General features: G+C 56.0%; 1 protein-coding gene across 7 annotated transcripts in view; it reads right to left on the reverse strand.

Moving 5' to 3' along the window:
- Nucleotides 1-305: 305 nt before the first annotated feature.
- The window catches only part of CUEDC1 (CUE domain containing 1), an 82383-nt gene continuing 58421 nt past the window's right edge, over nucleotides 306-24267 (reverse strand). For 3 of the 7 annotated variants that reach the window (XM_072747552.1, XM_072747555.1, XM_072747553.1), the window contains 10 exons: nucleotides 20292-20934; nucleotides 16042-16169; nucleotides 10916-11042; nucleotides 10060-10252; nucleotides 9231-9317; nucleotides 6649-6720; nucleotides 5762-5855; nucleotides 5010-5068; nucleotides 4139-4209; nucleotides 306-1973 (listed from right to left, as the gene is read on the reverse strand). In XM_072747552.1, the coding sequence (XP_072603653.1) occupies nucleotides 4142-4209; nucleotides 5010-5068; nucleotides 5762-5855; nucleotides 6649-6720; nucleotides 9231-9317; nucleotides 10060-10252; nucleotides 10916-11042; nucleotides 16042-16169; nucleotides 20292-20666 (1203 nt within the window). In that variant the 5' untranslated portion in view covers nucleotides 20667-20934 and the 3' untranslated portion in view covers nucleotides 306-1973; nucleotides 4139-4141. Of the gene's footprint in view, nucleotides 1974-4138; nucleotides 4210-5009; nucleotides 5069-5761; nucleotides 5856-6648; nucleotides 6721-9230; nucleotides 9318-10059; nucleotides 10253-10915; nucleotides 11043-16041; nucleotides 16170-20291; nucleotides 20935-21093; nucleotides 21282-24267 lie in introns of those variants that run through there. The other 4 variants (XM_072747557.1, XM_072747558.1, XM_072747554.1 and 1 more) reach the window with 3 other exon arrangements.

Below are 24267 nucleotides of genomic sequence, written 5' to 3' on the forward strand. Positions count from 1 at the left end.
GCGGTTTACTTTCCCTGGGCAAACAGGAAGGAGACTGCACTGAGCAAAGCCAGCAGGTCGGCCAGGTTGCTGTGTGGGTCGCAGGTGTCACCTCCTGAGTGCACTGCAGGCGGGGCTGAGCCCTTGGGGCCTTACACATGGCTGCAGGTTAACTGGTTCACAGGGTGGCACGGATGGGGGGGGTGGCGGGGAGGCAGGGGGCGAGGCGAGTGGCCCTCAGAAGTGACCCGGCTTGGGGGCGGCGGCAAGCCCTTCCCAGGGCAAGAAGAGAGAAGAGAAGGGTCCAGCCCACACCGCCGGCCACATCAGAGCACCAAGAGAACACCAAGTCTTTATTACAGGAATTCCTATGAAACAGCTCCAAGAAAAAAAACCCACACATAGGAGAAAAAACAACTAACAAAGCAACACGCACAGACTTGGGGCTGGGGCTTCCCCGCCAGGCTCTGGGAGGGGTCCGGGCCACAGCCCAGAGGCCTCTCCTCTGCCCCCAGGGTCCAGACGGTCTGGGGGGAGCCACGGGCCAGGTCTGGGGGAGCAGCGGACCGCGAGTGGCGCCGCGCCAGCACCCCAGGCCCCGCGCTGCTGCCAAACTCAGGCAGGCTCCGCGGCCCTCCAGGGGAGCCCCAGCCCCAGCCCCGCCGCCTCTCCGGAGCGCGCCGGGGAAGCTGGGCCAGCGAGTGGGCCCGGGCCTCAGCAGAGAGGTATGACCGCGGCCGCATGCCCTCATTACCTCGGGGTGACGTGTGGCCACCAGGCCCCGCCAAGGCCAGGCGCTCCCAATCCCCACACCCCGCATCCTGTGCGTTTGGACTGGGCTGGTGCCCCACTGTGGAGGCTGGGGAGGGGGACACCTCGTGCCCGCCAGGCTCCCCAGCTCTCCCCGGAGGTCAACGCGTTCCCATCTCCGAGGCTGGCCGCAAAGACTGGGCCAGCCGCCCTCCCACTGGCAGTGGTTGGTGCCCAGTAAGGCTCTTGAACTGGAGCGTGCCTCTGTAGATCATCTACCTTCTTGTTCTTGGCAAGAGGCCCCCAGCAAGCCCTTCTGCCCCAGGCGCCCCCCTACTCCAGACCAGCAGCCTCATCACCTTTGCTCCTTAGTCCTGTGCTTTCTCAAGGGTCACCTCAGAACCTGCTGCTGCCCACCCTCAGTGACAGTAGGACTTCCACTTAGAGCCCCCTGTGAGCCCCCGCTGTTGGGTGACTGGCTTCTGTCTTCTGCCATCGTGGAGAATACTCCTGCCTAGCCAGTGCTCCAGCTCTGGGATGGCCACCCTCCCCATCCCTGCTGGGGGCCATGCCAGCCCCTAACAGAGGCAGTTGGAGGGGCCCCGGCAGGGTGCCCAGCAGCCAGCTCTCCCTAGTGGCTCGTCACTCCTCTGAAGGGGTCTGAGTAACTGCCCAGTGCTCTCCCACCTGGGGCTCTGTCCAGGGGTTATACCAAGGGTCCGCAGCCGTGGGGGAAAGGCTGAGATGCAGGAAGCCATGGGAATAAAGGGCCCTGGGGGTGGGGACAGGGGGGGTTCAGGTAGTGTCCGTGGCCCAGAAGGACAGTTGGGGAAAGGATGGGGGCAGGGGTTCCACCATCCTGCCCTTTTGGGTGCTCCAACCTTTGTCTTTTTTCTGGGATTTTTTAAAGAAGGGAGCGGGGGCACGGTGGTGGTGGTTCCTGCATTTCCACCCATTGCCCATAGAACAGCCTGGTTACAAAAGGGGCTATGATGGGCTGCTGCCCCTAGGACCCCAGGTCCTTTCTCCCAATCACAGCACAAAACTCCGAAGTTCTAAGTCCCATGGAAAGTGGCAGTGACAGTGGCAGTGGTAGGGCTGGAACGTGGCCGGAGAATCACCAGGCCTCAGTCCTCAGCGCCATCTGTCCGGCGGCAGCTGGGCCCTTCAGCTGGGGGCCAGTTTGGCTCTCCGGCCGCCTCCACCAGGTCAGACCATCTCCAGCAAGGAGGAACTGCTGGCATCTGGTAGGGAAAAGAGACAGAAATCGTTTTCAATGCAGCCAGGTGGTCTTTCCTTGTCAGCGGTCCCCGCAGAGGTTTTGGGCAGAAGGTACCAAAGACAGGCGCTCTCTCCTTCTTCCAAGGACTCTATGCCAGCCTTGGAACTCCGCCTGAGGTCATGTCCTGCTCCCCCCACCCCCAATCTAAGTTCCTAGAACAGCAGGAGCAGGGCCTCTGGCAGCTAGAGATGGAGAGGGGGGCTGGAATTCCAGGCAGAAGCAAGTGTACAGGAGGGGCTCAGGGTGGGGAAGTGGCCAGCCCATTTTGGGATGCAGCATTAGCTATGATGAGCCACTCCAAAGGGACCTGTGGGAGCAGGAAACCAATTGGGGTCAGAATTTGGTGGGCTCCACACACCAGGCTGAGGAGGGCCCACTCAAACAGCAAGGGAAGGAGTGCAGAGGAGGGGCATCCTGGTGACGGGTGACCAGAGTCGGGGCAATGAAGAGACTAACAGCTGTGAACCAGGCAATGAGAGTCTACCAGCGAAGGGGTGAAAGGGATAGGAGAAATGAAATGGGGAAGTCCAGAGAAGTTGCAGTCTGGCTTCCAGCAACTTCAGACCCAGGGCTGGAAAGACGATCTGATCATGGGCACCCAGGGATGCGGAGTGGATTTGGTGGACTGAGAGAGGAGGGCAGAGTTAGGACCCACCGCACAGAAGCCTTGCTGTTGCTGTAAAAGCAGTGGTGAAGTGCCAGACAGTGGGAATGAGAAAGTCCAGTGCAGAGCTCCCGGGAGCGCTGGGACTCAGGGACTGGGAAGAGTAGCGAGGAGCAGCAGGGATAGGGGAGCAGCAGAGAGGAAGAAGACCCAGGACTCCTGGGCCACAGGAATGGGGAGAGGGGGCAGTTTCAAGAAAACGGTGGGCATGGCGTGCAGAAAGGAGCATGGGAAGATGCAGAACGTTAGGACCTGGACCTGGCAGGTGACCTTCCTGAATCAATCTGGGGGTGGTGGAAGGACTGCCAGCCTGCAACAGGTGAAAGAGGATGCCACTTTTTCCATAAGTTGGTCAATGAAGGAAAGTGGTGAAACCTCTTGGTTTTTAAGATGGGGAGGAGGAGAAGGGTGTGGACTTGAGGAAGGAACTGGAAAGGGAAAAGCTGGATGGCTTGGGAGAGGAATAATGATGGCAAGGTCCTGATGTAGGGGTGGCTTTGGACCAGACAGGTTTTCCAGGGATGGGGCAGTGCAAAGGGGATGGAATGGCAACAACGGAGTGGGAGGGGGGGCCTTTCCCCACACTGGCTGTATTTGGGCATCCTGGACCAGTGGGAATCGCGGGTATAGCTCCGTGCCTGAGGAAGGCCCGAGCTTCCCCATCCTGGGGGATGTGGGAGGCAGTCACCCAGAAGGGGTGTGAAGGCTGGGTGCTCAGGCTGGTTGATCCAGCTCCATTACAACTATCCTAAGGGCAGCAAGCCACTTCTTCATACTGCGAGACAGTGCTACCCTTGCCACACGGTCAACTTGAGAAAGCCCTGTAGATGCTAGCCATGGGGACAGCAGATTGAGGAAGCGTTGACAGGCAATCCTCTGATGGAGGGGGGCTGGCACAGGGAATAGGTTCCACTGAGCCCTGGAGGGGTGCTGACACTCCCTGATTTGCCCCCAGGGATGCACAGAAGAGGAGGAGAAGCAGCCTGAGGGCCCAGGGCTCTCGCAAGAAACAGCTGCCTTGAGAGAGACTGTTTCTTTATGTCACCCACCCCAAGCCGGCAACGGGACAGTCTATGTGAGCACAGCGCTAGTGAGGCCGCTTCAACTTTTCCCAAGTCGTCTTCTAACTGTGCAGTGTGCGTCCTGGACTGTCTTTCAAACAAGCTGTAAACTATTAAGGTCAAACCTGACTTTTTCCCCTCCTGTTCCCAGGGTCTGGTACAGGCAGGTGTGATTACTTTGCTAAATGAATAAATAACCAAAAAGTGAAAGGAAACGCAAAAGACTAGCTTCCATGCAGAAGACTGTGTCCCCTGCCACAAGAACAGGGAAGAATACCAGGATCTATGCCATCTAGATGCCTGCACCCAATGCCTCTGGATCCCTGGGAGGACAGCTGGGGTCCGGGGCACGGCAGGCCCAGCCTCGGGCAGTCTCCGGTCAGCTGTGGCTCTAGGCCTTACCTCTTACTGTCCTTCTCTTAGGGCTTCCTCCGCCTTGGGCACTTCCTGCCTCCTTCCACGGAAGTCTTCATCTGAAAAGCAAACGGAAGTTGCCTCATCCTCCACCACGCAGGACCTCACTCAGGCAGGTCCCCCAGGCTGACCCAATTCTCTCCATCCCCCTTGTTTGCTGGGGCACCTCCTGATCCTGCAGTGGGGCAGGGATGTGTGGGTGTGCCCAGAGGCACAGAGCACAGTGTGGGGTTAGGACAACTGGATGCTGGCCTGGTTCCATCACTGAGCTCCTGGACAAGTTCTTTCCTCAGCTTCCTCATCTGCAGAATGGGTGGGGAAGCTATACCCTCCATGTGGCCTCTAAGACCCTCCTAGTCCTTGTTTCTGGATGTCTCCTGACCACTAAAGGGCCTCTGAGGGATGAGGATGAGGTTCAGCTCTGGGCCTGCTAGGGTCTAAGGCAGTGTCTCCCAACCCACATGGCCTTTGGGAGGGACTGGATGAACGCTGAAAGTCCTTTGGGCACAGAGACTGAAACTGCACAGCACTTGGTTCTTGAGGTGAGGCTTCTCCACGTGGGTAGGTCTGTCTGCCCCCTCCCACCTCAGAGAAGAGTCCCCAGAAACAGTATCTGACACTTGGTGCTCCAGGCAGAGATCTAGGTGGAGGTGCGGCTGGGGCCCCCTTCTGGGTGTGGAAGGAAGGGAGAGGCAATATAAACCAAGTAGGAGGACCCATTTCTTCAGGTCACTTGCCCACCTACCCACGATGTGTCCCCCAGGTTGGGTCCACCCACAAAATACCCAGACCCTCCTCTTGGAGGGTCACCAGTCACAAGTGATTTACAGCTCAAGCTCCCCTGCCCTCCTAGCCTCACCACAAGTGTGGCCCTCCACGTCGTCCAGAAGATTAGCCGTTGACACTGCAGCTCCCAGCCTGCCGGGCCATTCAGGAAAACTGTCTCAGAGATGGGTGGGCACTGCCATCGTCCTCCTAGGTCTACCACTCCCTGTCTCTGGCCCTCCACCACCCACTCCAAGCTCAGGACAGTACCAGCCTTAGCCTCCAGTGCTCCCCAAAGCCTCCTTTCCTTGGGGTCTGGTGAGCAGCCAGGCCCTGACTTTCTCACCCAGCTCCCATCACTGGGGATGGAGAAGGGACTTCCTCCCTATTCCCCTTTGGGGTTCAGCTTCAAATATCCTGGGCCCTATTTGACAAGCATCGGTGGGGAGTCTGTGTAAAAACGTGCAGAACCTTATTTTTACTCAAGGCCCTGAAAGTGAGAAGGCAGGGCCCAATGTGCTTGAAATGGGAAGGCAGCAAGATCTATGCATCAATTCAACTCAAGATATTAGGAAAGGGTTTGCTGAGCTCAGTGGAAGAACCACGTTTTCTCTCAAGAGCAGATTAGCCCAATGAGAAAGTGGAGATGTCGTGGGACAACTGGGCAGGGAGGAGGCCACGGAAGGAAGTGGAGATGCTGGCCTGCTCCCAGCCTGGTCATGGTGCTCCAGGCCATGGTGCTCCAGGCCAGGGGAAGCCGCAGCCCTGGGGAGGGGAGGGCACAGCCTCGAGTTGGGCCAGGGGGTCAGCGCCCTCAGCGCCCCCGAGCCAGGCCAGAAAGGATACGACTGGTGCTTGGACAAGTGTTTCCTCTTTGACTTCCTCATCCTGGTCTTCTCGGAGAAGGCCCTGGCCAGCTCGAACAACTTCCTCCGGGTGGCTGGGGCAGAGAGACCCATGAGCCGCAGCCGCAGGGCCGTCCCGGGGGTGGGAGCAGGCGGCGGGCCACAGGAATGCGGTGGCAAGGGAGGGGTGGGTGGCAGCAGGGAGGCTGCCATACCAGGCTGGCCCTGCAGGGGCAGCAGAGGCCACCGAGGGGGGGCGGTGGGCAGGCCCCGGCAGGCGGCCGAGATCCGGGTATTCCTGCCCCAGCTGCGAAAGACAGCGAGCGAGTGTCTTGGCTCTTTCCCGCCGCCTCCCCCGCCCCCTTCACCACCTCCAGAGTTGGTTCTGGGATTTCCATGACTAATCCGAGATTTTCCCTGAAATGGAGCCTGGAAGGATGGCAGCCTCATTCACACTTGGGGGGGTGGGGGGGTAGGTGTGTCCTGGTTGGCAGGACTTTGTGGGAGAGGTCACCAACCCCTCGGGCCTCCTGCCCACAGAAAGGGGGCTTAGCACGGGCCTCCCCACTCATCAGGCCTGGCCAAGTGCCTTCAAGCCACCAAAGGCTGTGAACTCTAAAACTGGGGTGGGAGTGGGGTGGGTGCAGCACATTATTATTTTTCGGCAGACAGCTGGCTCAAGAGGATTTAAAACTTAATTTGTAGCCAGACTCAGCTGCAGAGAGAAGAGAGGCAGGAAGGCTGAGGGAGCCAGCCTGTGCGATTAAAATGTCACTTTGGTTCACCAAGAGTCAGCTACGTTAAAAAGCTCCTGGTGGCTCCCTCCCTCCTATGAGGCCACAAGGCCTGTCTTAGAAGAGATGAGGAAAGGGCATAGGCTGGACTCACATTTCCCCATATGTTTCAACTTGTCCCTGAATAAGGCATCTTCAGACACAGCAGGATTGGCATCACTGGTTCCTGAAAGGGGAAGACACTTCTGAGGGCAGGCTGGAGAGGGAGAGGGGCTGCCCAAAGGCCCTCCGGGGAGAAGGGGGGCAATGTGTCAGGGCCGTCACCACAGGACAGGGGTTCAGCCTAACTCTTCCTTTTGAGGAATGGGGCAAAGATCAGGCTTCTTCCCTAACCAAGAAAGAGCTTTGGGGTGCCTGGGTGGTTTAGTGTTTGAGTGTCTGCCTTTGGCTCAGGTTGTGATCCTGGGGTCCTGGGATCTAGTCCCACATCAGGCTCCCCACAGGGAGCCTGCTTCTCCCTCTGCCTGTGTCTCTGCCTCTCTCTGTGTCTCTCATGAATAAATAAATAAATCTTGGGCAGCCCCGGTGGCGCAGCGGGTTAGCCTTCAGCCCTGGGGTGTGATCCTGGGGCCCTGGGATCGAGTCCCACATTAGGCTCCCTGCATGGAGCCTGCTTCTCCCTCTGCCCGTGCCTCTGCTTCTCTCTCTGTGTGTGTACGGCTCTCATGAATAAGTAAAATCTTAAAAAAAAAATATATATATATATATATATAAATAAATAAATAAATAAATAAATAAATAAATAAAATCTTTAAAAAAAGAAAAGAAAGAAAGAGCTCTAAGAAAGGAAGACACTAGGGATTTGGGGAGGACTTCTTTCTCCACTTAGCCTTACTTGGCTCTTTTGTGTATGCTCGGAGAGCTGGCTCACACACACTTCCAACCATCCGCTTCTCTGACAACTCCGCATTCCATGAAGTCATGCTGCTGGCTTGAAATCAGTTGTGGTGGGGGTATTTACATCATAGAAGTCACCCAACGCAAGGCACTGGGGCTTCCCCGACATACTGAATTGGCCATTAAATATTCACCAGCACACAGGGGCTAGCCTGCACCCCAACCTGGTGTGAGAGTTAATAAGGGAATGGAAAGGAGGTGCAGGCAAAAGAGCAGGCCTTTGCACTTATGGTGATTCCCTTCTCCTTCCTTTTTTTTAAAAAAAAAGATTTGATTTATTTATTTATTTATTTATTTATTTATTTATTTATTTATTCACAAGAGACACACACACACAGAGACAGAGACAGAGGCAGAGGGAGAAGCAGGCTCCTTGCAGGGAGCTCGATGTGGGACTCAATCTCAGGACCCCTGGATCATGCCCCAAGCCTAAGGAAGATGCTCAGCCACTGAGCGACTGAGCCACCCAGGCTTTCCTCCCTTCTCCTTCCTGCCTGGGTCAGCCCCTCCATTATTCCCTCCAGACATGAAGTTTCTGACTCATTAGACATTAAGTGGGAATGAAAATAGCACTAGTTCCAAAGTCAAACCCCAACTGGCTACCCGGAGTCTCTCGGCTCACTCAGCACCCACTTACATCTCCTACTGCCCTCCTAAAGCCCCTGCTGTCCAGCCTGCAACTCGGCTAATCCCAAGTCACCTTGCCTGCTAAGTCCCCTGTGGGTTATTATGATCCATCTCAGCAGCCCTGGTGTGTCTAGTTCATTCAGGATCAAGGGTGAGAGACTGTCGTTAAAACTCCCAGATGCACATCTGGTAGGGCCTAAGCTCCAAGCCTGTTGCTTATGAGTCAGTTCCATAGGATTTTCTCTCTTTGAGCTGGGATCAGCTGAGCTCGCTGTCCTTCTGCTCCTCACCCCACTCCACTGGGTGATGTAAGGTCTGCTTTGGGCAAAAGCTGCTTCTGCTGCCTTCTCTGCAGTGGGCAGCCTAAGCATGGATGGAGGCACTGGCTGGCTAGGGGCCTTGAGGCACACGCAGGGACACGGGGACAGGGTCCCACTATCAAGTATGGAACCTGGGCCTCCTGGACCTCTCTGCCCATGTTCCCAGCTCCAGCTCAACCCTTGTGCATACATCCCAATAGCCTGCTGTCTGTTCCTCGCCCTCCTTCAGGGGCTAGGGCTCCTGGAGAGGCCTGCCCTCTTTTGAGGCAATTCTTGCTTCTCATCATCTTGTACACAAAGCTCAAAATTCTCTTCCTCCAGCACTGGGGTGGGGCCCAGCCACCAGCCATGGCAGATACACCCTCAGATAATGAATGAATGAACCCTGCCCTGCCCTTCTCCCTACTATGAGCATTTACTATAATCGGTGTGTCCCCAGCTTTGCTGGTTTGTTCTACCCATTTCTGGGATGGTTCTCTTGCATTCCCCACAAGACCATAAGCTCCCCCAGGGCACAGATCAAGCCTTGGAAGTCTCTGAATCCTCCTTGAGCCTACCCATTGTGGAACATTTGTGCTGTGGCATGTCCTCTTCCTGCCTATGCTCCTGGCACTTTCTGAGTAGTTTAGCCACCTGTAAGTCAATCCCAGGGGGACCCTAAGGAGCCAGGTCTGCTGAGCAGAGGGGCCATCACTGGAAGTAAGCAAGGTGGTGGGCTCAGAACCCTCCCAGCCTGTTTCCCCACCCAACCCCCAAACTCAGATATGCAAAGCACAGCTGGGGTGTGAGCCTCTCTGCCCTCCAGGCCTCTCTCCCAGGAAGGCAAGGTTACCTGGGGCAGGAGGAGGAAAGCCCAAGTCATTTCCCACAGCCACACTGCTGCTGGATTTGGATTTCTGGGACTCGTATTTCAAACGATCTGGAAAAGGACCACATTCCAGTCAGGGCATGAGCTCTTTCCGGGAGGCACCCTGCGTCGAGATGCAGGGGGCTGACAGAGGCTGAGCCCCCACATCTCATGCGACACACACAAAATACGTGCACACGCATCTATCGGTTCTCAAAGAACCAGCTGTGCCATAGAAACTACAGCCCTGACAAACACCTGCAATAATAGAACATCACAATTAGAAGGACCCTGAGATCACACAGTCCAATCCTTCATTTAAAAGGAAAAGCCCTCCCCCCAAAAAAAGGAAAAGCCCTGGGGTTCCTGGGTGGCTCCGTTGATTCAGTGTCCAACTCTTGATCTGACTCTTTCCACCCAGGTCATGATCTTGGGGTTGTGGGATCTAGCCCCACAGTCTGGGCTCCATGCTCTACGGGGAGTCTGCTTGGAATTCTCTCTGCCTCTTCCTTTGTTTCTCCCTCTGCACGCATGCATACACTCTCTCTCAAATTAATTAATCAATTAATTAATCAATCTTTAAAAAAAATAAGGGGTGCCTAAGATCAACCCCAGAGAGAAGGATTGGCTGGTGAGTCGTGTCCCCGTTGGCAGAATTCTGGGGCTCCCACAGGATAACCTGGTAGGAGGCATGTATCAACAGGACAGAAGCCACCAGATCACTGCTCCCTCTGTGCCCCAAGGCTCCAGCTGACTCCAGCCCCCTTCCCCAGCCACAAAGAGGTGGTCACAGGGCCCCCACTCAGTACACCACCTCTCTCCAGGGCCAGGAGGAAGTCCCGGTTACGCTGCAGCTCCTTCATGAACTCCTCGTTCTGCAGGAAGAGCGCAATCCTCTCGTCCTCCAGGTACTGCTTCCAGCGGTTCTCCTGGTCCCGGGACCCAGGCCCAGCTACAGGGGGTAGGCCTCCCTCTCTGCTCCCAGGCTTGGAGGCCCCAGGGTTACCCTAAGGAGGGAAGCAAGCACTCTGAACAGCTGCTCACAATGGCACATGCTGCACAAACCTCCATGCATACTGGGCTCACAAGTGTCCTTTCCCAGGATCCTCCGGCCACACCCTGGGGCCTGCACCTGCCATTGGGCTCTAGTGGTCAGTCAAAGTCCAACTTAGCAGGCCAGACTCCTCTTTCTACCCTGTGGGCCACCCCTGCCCCCATCTACAACCTGAACAGTCCTGAAAAGTGATCAGCAAGCCGCCCAATAGCTTGGCTAGCTCCACATGGATGCTGAAATTCAAAACTCTCCCTGTCCTAGCTGTGTCAGGGTGAAGCCTCCTTCTTGCAAGGGCCATGCCAACAGCAGGGGAAGAAACTATCCCATAGGAGGGTGGGGAGATGCCCGGACCCTCTGCCACCGGCTGCCCCCGTGCCCACCTCCCTCCAGCCTGGGGTGATGGCTGTAGCCACAGACTCCTCAGGGCTGTCACCTTCCCTGGGTGGAACAGGAAACCTCCAGGCCCAGGCAGGAAATGAGGCTTTCAGCTCAGCATTCTTTCCCTGCAAACCCAGGGCAACAGAAATAGCTCAGCCTGGACTCAAACATCAGGAAGCAAAATTGGCTGGCACAAACTGGGGGCAAGCACAGCTGCCTGGGGGGCTTTCCCCATTACCTGTATGCTGTCCAGCTGCTGGGGCAGGATGCGGAGAAAGTCATCAGGGAGGTTGCCCAGCAGGGGTGGGTTCCAGTTACGATAGCGTCTCTGGCTCGAAGCGGGTCCAGAGCCCAGGACATGGATGCTGGAGGGTGAGAGGTAACAATGATGAGGGAAAGGGTGTCTCAGCCCATCACACCAGGATCCTGCTCAGAATGGCATTTCTGCTCCCAAGCTCCCCAGGGCCTCCAGGGCCTCCCGGACAAAGGTCCAGAGCTCTATCTCTCTTCCCAATCGGGCCTCTACTAACCTCAGTCTCTGGCCCCAGGGCCTGGGCTCCTGCTCCAGACCCACACCGCTCTCCAGCTACTCTGTGCCCTCAAAGTCTCTAGGCCTAGAGCACTCTGTTAATGGCGCTCAAGCTGGGCGTCATGGATCTCCCTGTAGATGTTTATGAATGCCCTCTACAGACAGCAGGTGTATCCCTGGCACCCAGCACAGTGCCAGCTCCTGGCTGCTGAGAAGCAGGCGTGCTCCCAATGACCAGACACAAAAGCTGCCACACCCAGCCTGCCAGAATGCTGGTCTGCTGGGTTGGGGTGTGGGGACATGGGGATGGCAGGACCCCTAGAGAGCAGAGCAGATTCAGGCCCCAGGTCTGGCTCAGTCACCGCCAGCAGGTTGACCCCGGCTCTCCTCTGGGACTCCGCTTCCTCCTGGAAAAGCGGAGCCCCTCACGAGGCTGGGTCGTGAATGGGGTCCTGAAGAGGGACGCCGAAGGTGGGAATGGGTTCTGGCCGGGGTGCTCAGAGCAGCTCTCCCTAAGGCGGGAGGTGCCATGGCTGAGGCCATCGGCCAGGGGTGGGGTGGGGGGGGAACAGGAGGAGCGGTGGCCCGAGCCCCCCCTGCCCGCCCCACCGGCCCCCGGCCTGCCATCCCCGGGCTGAGAGCAGCCTGGGGCGCAGCCAGGAGCTCCCCACAGCTCCCCGGTGGCCTGCAGCGTGGCAACCGCAGGACACGTGTTCTGCTGAATCAGGGAAATGACACACACAGAAGGCTGCGGCTGGGGGTGCGGCGCGCTCTCCCCGGCTTTGATTTGTCTCCAGCTCCAGGAATCCCGCCGCCCCCTCACTGGAGGGGAGCTTTTCCGGGCTGCCGCTGACTGTGGAAATAACTTCCTTTCCTTTTCTATTTTGGGCGGGTGGCCTGGCGGGGCGAGGGGGCGGGGCGGCAGACAGGATAACAAGCTGCCAAGCGGCGGTGGGAGCCCGGGGAACCCGCCGGCCCCCGCTGCCGCAGGTGAGGGGAGGCTCCCGGAGGGAAGGCGGCCAGGCAAGCCGGCCCGTCCAGGCAGCTCCCCGCACCATGCTCAGGCCTCTGTCCCTGTCCGAGGCTTCATTCCTCCCGAGGGCCCCAAGGCAGGGGCCACGATGCCCCCGAGGTAGGGACTCGCAGACCACCCCCCTCCACCCCGTGGTTGGCCCCAGCGCAGAGAATTCCTCTCCAGGGCCTTCCCCCAGGACTCGGGTACCCACTCCAACTCACTCACACCCGGAGCCGCAGGGGAAAGTGCGGAGTTGCCCTAGGACCCCTCTAGCCATTTGTTACTGAGCCCAAGAGGGGAGGAGGACTAGGAACAGGAGACCCGGGCAGCCTGGGTGGCTCAGCGGTTTAGCACTGCCTTCAGCCCAGAGTGTGATCCTGGAGACCCGGGATCAAGTCCCACATCAGGCTCCCTGCATGGAGCCTGCTTCTCTCTCTGCCTGTGTCTCTGCCTCTCTCTCTGTGTGTGTCTCTCATGAATAAATAAATAAAATCTTTAAAAAAAAAAAAAAAAAGGAGCGGGAGACCCCTCCGCAGCCCGGTTTCCCTGGCTGCTGGGCCCAAGGTTCTGAGGAAGGTCGGGCCTGGCCGGGCAGAGATGAGGTCAGCCCAGCCGCAGCTGCAAGAGCCAGAGTGGGGGCGGCTCAGAGCCCCGGCGGCCCAGGCAACTCCATTGTGGTCGGAAAGGAATGTCAGAAATGAGCTGAGAGGCAAATAAAAAACTTCCAAGGCTGTAATTTCAACAGAAAACGGCAGGTGGCCTGGGCGGAGGGGTAACTCTGGGTCTTAGAGACCTCTTTCATTCCGGAGATAGAGGGAAGGGCTGGCTGGAGGAGGGGAAGCAGAGAGAAGGCTAGGGGGCTCTCCTGGCCCAGGGCCTCTGCTCCAGGACCCCATCAGACCCCCAGGCTTACCCATGGAACATCAGACCCCAGAAGGATTTCAGACATGAACCTTCTAGGCAGCATCTTTGTAAAGACTGGACACTGAGGCCCAGATGGAGTCGGGCCCTGTCCAGGGACACAGATCACGCAAGCAAGCCTGGGCCCAAGAGTTCTGACTTTGCAGGCCCTCGCTCCTGGGATCACCCTGCCTCTCTCTTGTCTCAGCAGGGCAAGTTCCCAAACCCTACCCCATCTGCAGTCCCTCAGGTGACTGGAGGTGGGCAGATCGATAGAGGGGCCTGCTGCTATTCCTTCTCCTCCTCCATCACCCCACCAGCCCCACCAGCCAGAGGGAGATTCTAAAACACTAACCTGATCCTGTCACTCCCCAGCTTAAACCTGCCGGTTGCAAGATAAGGCCAAAGCTCCTCAGAGGACCCAAAAGGCTCCTCAGGATCAGCTCACTGCTCCAGCCTCAGGGCCATTCCATATTTTCTGGAGTTCCCCGAAGCTCCCGGACGGTTCTCCCTCTCCTGCCTCTTGGCCTTTGCACAAGCTGTTTCCCTTGCCTGAAATGCCTTCCTGTCCTCTGCTTCACTGGGAGTAGCTTGGACATGAGCTCCTCCAGACAGACTTTCTTGCCCCCAGCTCTATGCCTCCTCCAGACTCTGATCTCCTCGGGGAATGGTGGGAAGATCTAGGCAGTGCTGTATTCATCTGAGCATCACACACATGGTTCAGCACCTGCATATTGCAAGAGACTCAGTAGATACTGGGAATGAATGTTCTGGATAGAGAGGCTGAATAAGTCCCTGGAAATAACCTAGGGGTGGACCTCGGCCTAGCAGGGCCATCCTGGGACAAAGGGGGCACATGCTCAGAGCCTGGCCCTGCTTCTTCTCACCACTGGTCTCAATGTTCCACATTAGAACTCAGAGGCCAGGTGTACAGCCCAGAGTGGGAAGGAGCAGTACACCACAGGTGATAGGTCTGATCCATGCCTGGGACTGTGCTAAGTGCTCCACGCATAGTATTTTGTTCGAGCCTCACAATAGTGCTGATGTGGGGATTAGTATTTCCATTGCACAGGTGAGGAGAGTGAAGCTCAGAGAGGTTAAATAGTGAGCCAGAGGCCACACAGCCAAAGCACCTAAAGTATCAGAAGCTGGGCAGCTGAAAGAAGGAGGTAGGAGTGCACTTTTCTTTTTTCTGATTCTATAATTCAAGTTCTCTGCCCTGTGTCCTCCCCAGGCCCAGCACAGCCTTCATTTCTAGGTCAGGGCCCTAAACCTCAGGCCTCTTAGTGCTGAGGTCACCTCGGCCCCAACTGTGGCTTCCATCACTGAGCTCCACTGCCCCTGCCCTCACAAGCAGCTGAGCACCCAGCCAGAGGAAAAGAGGGAGGATGCAGCCTGGGTACCCATGCCAGGTTTACCCTGGGACTCTGTCTCTTATGACCTCAGTTTTGCCTCCTGAAAAACAGGCAGAATCACTTTGCCTAGTACAAACTGAACGCTTTGCAAAATCATCTTAGAATATTAAAAAAAAAAAAAAAAGTCAAAGGTTAATCACTTACTCCTGGGCTCCATGACCCATGTGAGGCTACAAGTCCTGCCAAGGCCTCACTTAGACCAACCCACATACATCTTGCATCCCACCCCACTGGAGCCTCCACAAGAAAGGAAGGACCCCAGCTTGCTCCCCTCCCTGACTCAAAACACTGTTCCCTCTGTCCTGTAACCTTCTAGGCTTCCATCAACAACCTGAGCTATAATCACAGCGAATTTTCTCATTAGGGAGGTGAAAGACACAGCAGTGAAGACATTGGTTTTAGAATCAGAATGGCCCCAGCTCACAGCTCAGCTCTGTGGTCTTGGGAAAGTTATGAAACTTCTCTTAGGCTTTGCTTCCTCATCTGTAAAATGGGGATGCTAACAGTGCATTCATAAGTCCTTCAATGATCAGAATGTGATGTACATAAAAAGTCTCACCAGTTTCCTCCACTTGGTGGATGGTGGCTGTTGTCATTAACCCTACCCGCATAGCAGAGGTCTCCACTACCACAGGGAGAGGTGCCCAAGATCCCCAGAAGGAAAAATCCACTGGCACAAGTGCCCTGTCCCACCATCACCCCCCACCCAACTCCTTAGCTCCTCAGCCCTGAGCCATTCTAAGGAACTGCAGCTCTGAGACAAAGAGGTTCCTAGGCTCCAGCAGCCCCACTACAAACATCATGAAGCCCAGAAAAACAAGCACCTCAGGGACCCAGCTGGCAACCAGCTCCACGTTAAACTTCCAGATTACAGAGTTCCTCCCGTGGAAGAAGTTTCCAAGAACCTAGCAGTCTATTCCTCCGCCTTCAGTTATCAAAGTATCCCAGAAAAAGACTTACTTGCTCCCATTGCCTAAAAATCCCCAAAACATTCCTAGACTAGGGATGGCAAACAAATATCCATCCTATCAATTATTGCAGACTGTCTGGGAGTTGCTGTGTGGAAGAGGATTTGGAAGTTCTGTCTCAACTGAGCAGGAAAGGGCCTGGTGGTCAATTAGTAATGTTTGCCAAAGGCTCAGGAGGGGAATTGCCAGTACATAGGCTCTGTGTTTGTTTCTCCCACTGGCATGGGCCTTGACTATAAGATCCCAGAAGGCAGCGCCAAGCCTCATGTAACTCTGTGCCCCACATCGTGTTCAGCATCACACCTAGTCAAGAGGAGGAATTCTGTGAATGTTTGCTCTTGGGATCCTGACAGTGTGAAAGTTCTTCTTGGTATCTAGCTAAGATATCTCTTGCCACAGTTATTGGTGAAATAATATCCTGAGGGCTCTAGCCAAGTTTCCCACTGTGTTTGTACTCAACCCCACCCACCCCCACCATTCCCCACCCCAGATCCCTTTCCCCACTGCCATGCACTCCAAGGGGAGATGGGTTCTCACCGGGGCGGTGGAGTAGGGGGAGCCAGAGGGTAAGGTCTGTCAAACATGTGCATGTGGTAGGCTGGCGGGGAGTAGACAGGCGGGGGTTCTTCATCAGAGCTATCAGGTTCCAAAGTCCTTTCCAAGATCTGTATCAGAAACAATAAAAAAAGAAATGTTAACAATCCTTTGAATTTAAATAACATTCAGACAAAATCAAGCATGGGCAAGGATGCGTAGTAAGGGACTCTCCGTCGCTGTGGGAGTGTAAATTGATATGGCCACCACTTTGCCAAACTGTTTGGATTTATATGAAGCTGCACGCATGGCTGCCTCTGACCTTCCAATTCTCATATACTCAACGGGCATGAAAGCACATGTCCCCAAAAGAATGTTCAGAGCAACATTATCCACCCTAGCAAGGTTTAAAAACAGGCAAAACCAATCACGGGGCTAGAGGTCAGAGCAGTATGATCTCTGTGGGGGTGCAGAAGGTTGGGAAGGGACCCCACGGGGATTCCAGGCTGGGTTGATATTTCTTGACCTGGGCACGGGGGAAAGGTCATTGAGCCGCACACATATGATCCGTGTGCTCTTTGGTACATGTGTTACTTCTGATAAATAACTTTGACATCATTCATGCTCTCTCTCAAAGTACCTCCACATCAGTTATCTCACCTGAACCTCAAACAACTTGGCAAGGTAGCATAAGGATCATTCTCCCATTTTATAGACAAGGAAACTGAGGTCCAGGCTCATTGACATGGCAAAGCCCTATGCTATTTTTGGAACTGAGTCTTCAACTTAGTCTCCACAGCAAGGATCCATCCTTCAAGCACAATGCCCACATGCCTTGGTTGGATTCTCAGGATGGACGGTGGCAAGGGGAGTACCCAGGATGCTTCTCCCTCCTGGACTCTTCTCTTCATCCAGAAGCCAGAAAGAGAGGCAGGGAAAAGCCAAGGCCTGGCCCAGGCCTAGAGTTTCTACTCTGTGGACTGACCTGGATCCTTCCACAGAGATCCCCAGAGGAGTCTGGGGCGGAAGGAAGGAGGCGACCATCGACCAGGTCAGACACACCCCAGCTGGCCTACCACACCTTAGCTTCCTGCTCCCTATCCCCTGCTCTCCACTTCTGTTCCCATCTCCTTTAAAACCAAAGAACATGAGAAGGTCTCAGAGACTGTCCGTGGGCCCAGAGACCCCAGGCCCTGCATTTTAACCCTGAGTGAGTTTGCAGAAGTCATGCTAAACTGCTTCTGCAAGCCTGGGTGGGGCTTGGCTGCACTGGCACCTCTCTGCCCTGAGCCCACCCATGCCCAGGCACCCAGGGGCTCACAGGGACACCCAGCCACACACACGAGTGCATACATGCACACACACATACACACACACTGCCACACTTTGTGCATACACAGCCAGCCTGACCCAAGGAGGCCTCCCTCCCTGGAATGCACTAACGTTCTTTCCTTTGAGGCGGAAAGTATTTAAACAGATGCTTTTGCAGAAAAAGAAGAATGTAGCTGCTTTGTGGGCCACTGCTCTGCTTAGCCCAAATTTCCACAAGACGAAAGAGACAGAGAGAGAGAACACTGCAAGCTCCAGTCCAGTTCACTGGGGAACCTTGGGTGCCTGGCACAGGACAGGGCTCAGTACCTACAGGGTGCACCCAGAGAACAGGTTGCTTCTGGCCCCCAGGCCACACTCCCTACCCCTCAGTCCCTGCTGCTCTGAGGGACAGGGTTCCAGACAGGGGCCCTGATGCCAACTTCTCCTTCCGTGGCTGGTGTATGCGTGATGGGTGAGGAGGGGAGGGCCATGTCCCCGAAGGAAGCTGTTGGGGGGTTCCCTAGATTGTGGGCCTGTACAGCAGCCTGCCTCCAGACTCAGGGAGATCAGGCCCCCTCCCCTCGCAGGCGCTCCTGTTCCTCAGACCAGCCTCCTGGGGCTGCAGGAAGCAGACGTTCTTCAGAGGCTCCCGGAGCAGAATGAGGAACCACCAAGGAGGCAGGCAGCGGGCCAGGCACGCTCCAGAAAGGCTGATCCCGAGTCTCTAGGGAGAGTAAGCCCCGCCGTGCTCCTGGCCTCTCCCTCAGCCTCTCTCCCCACAACCCCACCAGCCACAAGGAGGTTGTTCCTCTGGCTCTCGAGGTGCTGAAGTTTTCAGCTCCGTGGCCCCTTGGCTCAACTCAGTCTGGGTGATGGATGCCTGCCAGGTGTTCTGGGGGCCGGGGGCCAGGCCGCCAATCTGACAAGAGATATTTCTCTGTGGCAAGGATGCCCCCCCGGGGCCAGCCCACCATCCATCAGTGCCCAGCGAGGGGGCTTTCTCCAGTCAGCAGTTAGTGTCATTCCAGCTGCTGCTCATAAATTTTCTGAAGCACTTTCCGCTGGCTCAGGAACTGCCTGCCGACGGGCCAAGCAGAGCTCCAGAGGTGGGGGTTTGGGGAAAGAGCCAAGGAGGGGCGCCAAGAAGGGGCTCAATTTGGAAATCGAGTCTTAGAAAAACAGAAGCACACACAGTGCAGGCCTATCTAGGGGATAGTGAAGCCCCGTGGAGATCACAGGCCTGTGGGTGCTGTGGACGAAGGAGGAAAGACGATTCTATCCTACTTGCCAGGCTGCAGATTCAGTGAGGGTGTAGAAAGGGTCAGAGTATACAGAATACTTTCCTTCCAGCTCACACTTAAAGGATGTATTTGCAAACAAGCACCCATGCTCACACACACACTCACTCCTCCTTTCCACAAGAGGGGATCTGGGTTTTCTAAGACTCCTTCCACTGGCTAATCCAGGCAGATCGAAGGAGTGGTCTCCCAAGGAAAGAGACTAAAGAAACCTGTGCAAAGGCAGGAGCAACATTTATTTACTCAACGAGTGTTCCCTGGGTGCCTGTGATGGGCCTGGACTATCCTGGGTGCTGCAGGTGACATAGCGATGAGGCAGATTGTCATCTCACCCAGGGGGATAAATCCCAGGCAGCACCGGCTAAGGGAAGAAGGGCCAGTAGCTTCGCCCTGCAGGAGGCCTCTGATTCATAGAGTGGATGCTTGCAGGGCTGCGCTGACAAGGAACCTGAGGCTATATCGGGGCCTAGGTTTTCTGTCAATGGAGGTAATAATGATGCCACCTCACAGAGCATATGACTGGAAGGACAGAGACATCTGAAGCACGTAAGATGTGCCTGGCACAGGCTGGAGACTCAGTGAAGAGCAGAGTTAAATGCCATCCACTGGGCCCTTCCATCTCGTCCATAGCCGCATGTCCCAGAAAACCCTGCAGGCAGTAACCCTATCACGGAAAGACTCTGTGTGTCCCTTCTGTACCCAGCACTGCAGGTCCTGCAGAGACTGGAGGGGAGGGGGTCAAATATTTACTGGACTCTTGGATGGGGCCAGATGGGCCCTGATGCAGCAGGGTGGTCCCTTCGCCCCCAGCGACCTCCCTGAGAAAGGAGGAAACTGCTTCGGCAATGCTTGCTGCTGCCTCCATCATGTCTTGGTCAGAGGAATTTAGCCAATAAATCTGAGGTCACTCCTCTTCGGTGGCTCCCTATGCTCTAAGGATACAGCCCTGTTCTTTCTCGAAGGCCACGCCTTCTCAAGCTCTCGGTCTCTGCAGGCTCCAGAGGTCCTGACAGATGGTCCTGCTGCCAGCCTCCTCGTGACTCACGCTCTGTTTCACCTTTGAACCTTTGCATGAGCAGTTCCTTCCACCTGCACACCCTCTTCCTCACTCCCCACTTCTTTGGGTCTCAGTTTGGCCATCTCTTCCTCTGGGAAGCCATCCTTCCTCTCCTGCTTCCACTCCTCCTACCATAGCACTCACTGCCTCTGGCTATCACTGCCTGACTCTTGTGAGCTCTGTGTCGGGAGAAACTTGGTCTGACTTGGCCAAGGTGGACACCCAGAGGTGTAAAAGGAGCCTTTCTAGAAAAAGCCTTTTTCCTAGAAAAAGCCTTTCTAAAAAGCCTTTCTAGAGGGCCCCAGCCTGGAACTGGACCTCGGTATGTTGGAGTAGGGCCCGAGTGTCTGCATTTCGAGCAAGCTCCTCAATTCTGATGACCCCACTTGGGGTCCACCACTGCGTAGGTATGCAATGTTTGTTGAATGGCTGTATGATTTCTGCCCATAAAAGGCCACCGACTGGCTGGGGTACGGCGTTCCTACGAGAAAGGGGCTGTTCACGAGTTAGAACTCAGCCAGGCCTAACAACCCAAGTCCTCTAAGAGGTGAGACGGCGCCGGGCGAATCACGGGGCTGTGCCCCTACCTCCGGGGGGATGCTGCCCTCCGAGTCTGAGCTGTCCTCGCCGCCGCCGCCGCCGCCGCCGCCCTCCAGGTTCATCTGCAGCAGCTGGTCGATGGTGGCGTCCACCGCACCGCTGTTGGCGCGCAGCACGCACTCGATGATGTCGTAGTCCATGCTGGGGAACATGGTCTTGAAGTCGTCCATGGCCTGGTTGAACTCGAGGCGGCGCACCTGGCGGGCGGGCCGGCTGTTGTTGAGCTCCTGCGAGGCGGCCGCGTCGCCCCCGGGCCCGGCCCCGCGCGCCCCCGCCGCGCCCCCGCCGCCCCCCCCGCCGCCCCCCCCGCCGCCGCCGCCGCCCCCGCCCCCGCCGCTACTCCGGCGGAACAGGCTGGTCATTTTGCCGAGCCGCTGCGGGAAAATGTTTGCGGCGGGCGCCGAGCCCCTGCCGCGGGGTCCCTGCGCCGTGGCCGCTCGCTCGGGGCGCTCGGGGCGCTCGGGGGGCGCTGGGCGGCCGGGCGCGGGCGGCGCGCGGGGCCCCGGGGCGCGAGGCTAGGGCGCAGGCCCTGGCGGGCGGCGGCATCCGGGCCTGGGCAGCCGCTCAGCCGCTCAGCCGCTCATCCGCTCCCCGGGGACATCCTGGGGCCGGCTCCGCCGACGGTGCCACCTGCAACAGAGGGGGGCAGAGTCAGCGGCGGGATGCCAGGGCACCCCTGCCCGCGCCCGCGCCCGCGCCAGCCCCTTCTTGGCGCTTCCTCTCCAGCCGCAGTAGTCCCGCAGCCACGGTTCTGTGCTAGCCCAGAACTGCCACCCGTCCAAGGCTTACTTTAGGCCGGGCACCATCCATCCTACGGGTTCTGGGCGGGCCGACTCCTGACACCCCGACGAGGTAGGCGCTAGTGTCCCCATTTCGCAGGTAGGAAGACTGAGGCATAGAAGCTGAGGACGTGGAGGGACTCGGATTTGAACCACTGGTCTCAACCACTACTCCTACTGCCCAGGAGCCTCGAGGACCTGAGGCAGGAGGGGCTCCGTTCAGGCCCCATCCTGCCCGCTGGTCTCCAGCCTACCCAGTCTCTGCATCCCAAACCATGTTACCAACTTGATGATGCCTACATCATGGCCTCCAATTTGTGGATGGTGCCAGTAAATCTTCTTCTACTTTTTTTTTTTAAAGATTTTATTATTTATTTATTCATGAGAGACACAGAGAAGAGACAGAGAGAGACAGGCAGAGACACAGGCAGAGGGAGAAGCAGGTTCCATGCAGGGAGCCAGATGCGGGACTCGATCCTGGGACCCCAGGATCATACCCTGGATGGAAGGCAGGAGCTCCACTGCAGAGCCACCCAGGCATACTGCCATTAAATCTTCAACAGAAAACTGTCCAGCCCACTCACAACCAAGCACGTAAATCACTGCCAAGGTCACATTTTTGTTAGTGTGGTCAACTGAGAGTTGAATATATCTAAAAACCTCAAATTCCGGCTTTCTCATGCTGATCCCAAGATTTACAGTAATTTTGTTAATTGTAGAAAAGTGGCAGCTTTAAGGGACCATTCCATCAAAGGGTATTTCTTAAGTCTGACAAAACAGGTGCAAAGCTGTTGTTTCCCTTTTCTAGGACGTGGGGTCAATCTTAACAGCGGACATAGGTTCCTATGTCATGTGACCAAATCATCATGATGCTCTTCCTTGCCCTGATCTCAAACAAACAGATGATAGTGTAAGAAGGAGGAGAGCAGAGGAGTGCGGAAGGTGCGGTAGATGGGCTCTCACTCACCCCAAGGTCACAAAATCCAGAGCAAGCATGGATTCTTTCTGTCCCTTTCAGTTAGTCCCTGCACAGGTCAAGTGAGACTGCATATTGTTCCCCAGGGCCACCATATTGAGATTCTAACCTCCTTTAAACCTCTACCTCAGGGACGCCTGGGTGGCAGAGGGAGAAGCAGGCTCCATGCAGAGAGCCCGATGTGGGACTCATCCAGGGTCTCCAGGATCATGCCCTGGGCTGCAGGTGGCGCCAAACCGGTGCGCCACCGGGGCTGCCCATCCCTCCCAGCTTCTGGAAAACATTTATTAACACTGGTATGTCTACATCTAGATACTTTCTCTACGCATCCACTACCATATGTATGAATTTATTTTATGGAAATGCGATCAAACCATAAATTCTATGCAACTTGTTTTTCCACTTAATAATTTATTGCAGCCATCTTCTCATGTCAGAACATATAGATCTACTTCATCATTTTTAATGCCTGAGTAGTATTCTGTTGATGACTGGGTGAAGCATGATTTATTATCCAACTTCTTCCACCCCGTCTTCCCAAATGAGCAACTCACAGCCCAGAGAGGCCATTTTACAAGGAGACACGGAGAGGTGACCTCAAATGATCAATCCAAGAACTGTGATGAAAATGAGCACAGGAAGGTAGCCAAGTATGACTTGGCCTCCCACAGCCGGCTTTAGACACCCCAACCCCCATGCCCACACCTCTCCACCACCCCTGCCACGTCGGAAGGTCAGAGGATGCTGCTCTGATTCTGCCAAAACTCTACCCTGGAGCTGCTGCCTTTGTCCTGGGCTCTGGAAACCTCTGCTGAGGCCTCTAACAAAGACTTCAGGGGCACGTGGCCCCAGAAGCCAGTGCCCGGGGCGGCCATCTGCTGTCCTGCTGTCATCGCACACACAGGTCAGTGCCTTGTGTTAACACTCTCTCTGGAGTAAAGCCACCTTCTCCCTGCCCTGCAAGTAATTTATTAAAAGATTGAGGGACTTGGCTCTCACTTTGCCAAGGCCAGACCCTTGGAGAGAGAAGCCAGGATCTGACCCACTCCTGGTGGAGGAAGAATGAAGATGATGGGGTCCACATTTTCTGCTTTACCAGCCCCCTGGATTGGCCCATCAGGCTGTGTCATGAAGGTCCTGAGAGGCATTCCCATGGCCCTACCGTCTACAGGAAGTAAACGGGTTCAGAGCCAGGCTGCCAGCCCTGCTCTGCCAGGCCCCAGCTGTGGGATCTTGGAGGAATGTCCCCTCCTGTCTGTTCCCAGTGCCCGCACCTGTACTTCGGGACTTCAATGAGCATGAAACAAGATCATCCTCCACACAGTGCCTGGAACACAGTGAACTGCCTGGATGGTTTTGCCACCACCTCCAGAAGGCTGGCAAAACGCCAGGATCAGTCGGGACACTGGCCAAGCCATTACCCAGAGTGGATGGGGTGGGTGAGTCCTTCAGGCCTCAAGTAGTGCTGATCCTCGAAGCCCCAGGGAAGGCTGGCTGGTCTGGGCAGCCGGAGACACAACAGGTCAAGCCGCCTCCTCTTCCATCTACCCCAGGTGTGAAGCCTGGAAAAACAGCCTTTCCTGCACATGTGTACCACTACACGGCATGGCTGACAACTCCGGGCCAGCCCCACAGCCTGCTCCACATGTCAGATGAAGACAGTGGCACCCAAGGCTTGTCAGAATGGCTCAAAGACATATGGCTGGTAGTGGCAAAGCCTAGACTTTCCCATCACAGGTCGTCCTGCGGATGAGGAGAAAGTGGCTCAGAAAGGCTAATGGAAAGTGCAAGGAAACAGAATTGGCTGTTCAGAGATACCATCTCCACAAGACTCTGCAAGAACACACAGACCCAAAAACCAAGCTGCCTATAATTAGCAGCAGGTGGGGCTACACACCCCTTGAGGACCATCCTTCTCGGAGCTCAAGTACAGAGTGTGAGGCCAGGGCTAAGGTGGGCTGGCACAGCTGGGAGCAGGCAGGAAGAAGGGCTGTCCTCGGGGTCAGTGTCATCCACACCGGGCTGCCTTTTGCAACAAGCATGGCTCAAATGAAAAGCAATTTAAAACACATGGAAGAATTAAGGCAGGCGACTTAGGTTTACGAGCTTGTGCCAGGCGCTTTCTCATTTTATCTTTATTACAACTCTAGAGATAGATGTTATCGTCTCCATTGCATAGCTGTGGAAACCAGTTCAGAGAAGGCAGGT

This window comes from Vulpes vulpes, chromosome 2 (genome assembly GCF_048418805.1).
Source record: "Vulpes vulpes isolate BD-2025 chromosome 2, VulVul3, whole genome shotgun sequence".
Lineage (NCBI taxonomy): Eukaryota > Metazoa > Chordata > Mammalia > Carnivora > Canidae > Vulpes > Vulpes vulpes.